The sequence below is a fragment of the Alosa pseudoharengus genome, unplaced genomic scaffold (assembly GCF_046254945.1).
Source record: "Alosa pseudoharengus isolate Yale_2024_CS ecotype anadromous, Long Island Sound unplaced genomic scaffold, YU_APseudo_1.1 YU_APseudo_1.1_scf_1, whole genome shotgun sequence".
In the NCBI taxonomy this organism is placed as follows: domain Eukaryota; kingdom Metazoa; phylum Chordata; class Actinopteri; order Clupeiformes; family Clupeidae; genus Alosa; species Alosa pseudoharengus.
Genome location: NW_027468564.1, coordinates 31,121,595 through 31,124,094, shown reverse-complemented (window position 1 = coordinate 31,124,094; position 2,500 = coordinate 31,121,595). Strand labels below are relative to the sequence as shown.

The window sequence follows — 2,500 nt, the reverse complement described above, 5'->3', positions numbered from 1 at the left end:
CACTTCCCCTCACTGAGTCCTAGCTGCTACATCCTGTGTGGACTTGGACCACAAGCCCCGTTTTTCACACGCCCTCACATAGACACCACTTTTAGCTTTATATGCATATGTATATTCTGTATTATTATTGTTATGGCAACATGAGCCAACTTGCCCAGATAGCAAGAGGTTGGCGGACCACTGTCGCCACACTGGAGGCAGATCTGACGGTCTGCTGACGCTTTGGATGGTCGACTGGCTGGTTGTAACAATTTGCCACTTGTGGTCCAAACTCTTTTTTTTATTCAGTTATACTTGTATTAATTCATCATTTTAACATTTTGATATTTTGTGTCTTTCCGTAATATTCACAAGTTCAGTTTAAAGTGATGGTATATAATATTTTATGTTTATTTTTAGTGTTTAGATTGCCTGTTTACCACCTGACCTGAGACCATAGATGTAGGCCTAAACCCCATCTTCCTGACCAACACCCTCACCTTCACAATGGGCTCTGGTGTCGTTGTTCTGGTTCCTGAACCCCGCTGGACAGGTGCAGTTGTAGCTGCCAAGTGTGTTGAAGCAGTTGCCATGTTGGCCACAAAGAGGAGGACTCGTATTACACTCATTCACATCTGCATCAGAACACACACACACACACACACACACACACACACACACACACACACACACACACACACACACACACACACACACACATTATTACAGTATCACCTTGTATAATATGCAGTATTACCAATTATGGTTACCAATATTATGATTATAGTATAGTACAGTGTATCATGGCTTACTGTAGCTCCACATGATATTTGTACAGTGTTTAGTAAAAGTTAAGTGAAACTGTGTGTTTTAAAGACAGACTCCAGCACCCTTAAATCACCCTTATATCCCCTCATGGCCTTTAAATGGCTAAAAATTAACTGTGTGTGATTAAAGTTAAAGAAATTTAAAGTGTCTGGATCCCTTCTCTCTCCACACACTGTTCATCTGCTACTGGCTGCTGCAGCTGACACGTTAGCTAGTTTGCCTGCCATCTTTTACGAAGAACTGTCCCACCTCAGGATTGGTTCATCACCCTTATGCCAATCATAGACCTCTGAAGTTTGCCTACAAAAAGTAACCTTAGAGCTGCCATCTTTTCCCATATAATGAGATCCAGGTGTTAATTGAAGCTAACTACCTACAGTATGGCAAGTTGCATTGCAAGTTAGCTCTGGAGTACTGTAGGAAAAATCAAAGTGTGCTGTCTTAACGTACCGGATATTACAGTATCCACTCGAAGACAGAGGACAAAAGTGTGTAGAGCAAAACTTCTACATTTTTCATCACTGTGAGAGCTTAAAAGGTGCGATAATACAAATCTCCATGTTATTTTCCCACAGGAAAAATCTCAAGATACCAGATATCCGTATACGGGCAAAGATGGTAGCTTTTTTGTAAGCAGACTTCAGAGGTCTATAGGACTGCAGTTTGAATTTGCTTACTGAATCTGTGATTGGGTCGACCGCAGATCCAAAGCAGAAATCTGCGCCATTGACATTGACTACCTACTTCACTCATGATGTCTTATATTTCATATGGACATGTTAACAACCTTAAAAACCTTTCATTGGAGGGTGTCTATCAGTTCACAGAAATGTCCAGCACGTTCAGCAAATAATGCTAAGGACCAGACCAGCAGCTGTAGTGTTCAGCTTGGTGTCTAGCGGGCCTGAGTCACACACTCACCTTCACAGAAGTTGTAGTTATCGTTCCTGAACCCTTCAGTACAGGTGCAGGTGTAGCTGCCATGTGTGTTTGTGCAGTTACCATACAGCCCACACGTTGGGAACACAGACTCACCACATTCATCTTTATCTGAGAAAAGGATGTAAGAATGTGTTAAACAAATGAACACAAGCAATCAAGCAAACTGTATGTGCATGGTGTGTTTGTCCACTCACTAGACTGGTGTGCAACAACATAGCACTTAGACAATCAAACTCTCTTTCAAAACACACTATGTTTTACACATAGATTTACATTTTTTCACACTTGAATAGCCTATGTCCCTGGTTTTGTGTCATCATATTGTATTGTGTGTCATCATGTTGTATTGTGTGTCGTGTGCAGTGGCATCGTTAGACCTGGGCATTCGGGGCTATAGCCCCGGATCCTCTGGGGATAGCCCCGGATTTATGGGCCGTCAACAACAACCACAACAAAAACTCTAATCTTGAATGAAATAAATAGCCCCGTAGAAGAGACTTTTGTGTTTTGTGTCCATTGTGTGCATTAAATAGCCTGGCGGGCCATCCTGTATGATTGAAATGTATAGTCTGGAATCGAACCATTCACCTCGCTTAATCCAAGGGGCGGGCAGAGAATTGTCTTTCAAACTGCCTAGGCATGCAATAGGCCAGCGCTACGACCATATCCGTATCCGGTCGGCAAAACGGCAAATACATCCTTCTTCGAAAGGAATGACTTAAGTGCATTGTGTTGCTCAACTTTCAAAGAA

The 2,500-nt window shown here is 42.2% G+C and overlaps 1 protein-coding gene across 1 annotated transcript in view; it reads right to left on the bottom strand.

The window, feature by feature from the left end:
- LOC143125264 (adhesion G protein-coupled receptor E5-like) overlaps positions 1-2,500 on the bottom strand; it is a 22,509-nt gene that overhangs the window by 11,207 nt on the left and 8,802 nt on the right. The window contains exons 4-5 of the mRNA XM_076286604.1: positions 1,729-1,857; positions 480-614 (exon numbers count right to left, since the gene is read on the bottom strand). Of these exons, the coding sequence (XP_076142719.1) occupies positions 480-614; positions 1,729-1,857 (264 nt within the window). The remainder of the gene's footprint in view (positions 1-479; positions 615-1,728; positions 1,858-2,500) is intronic.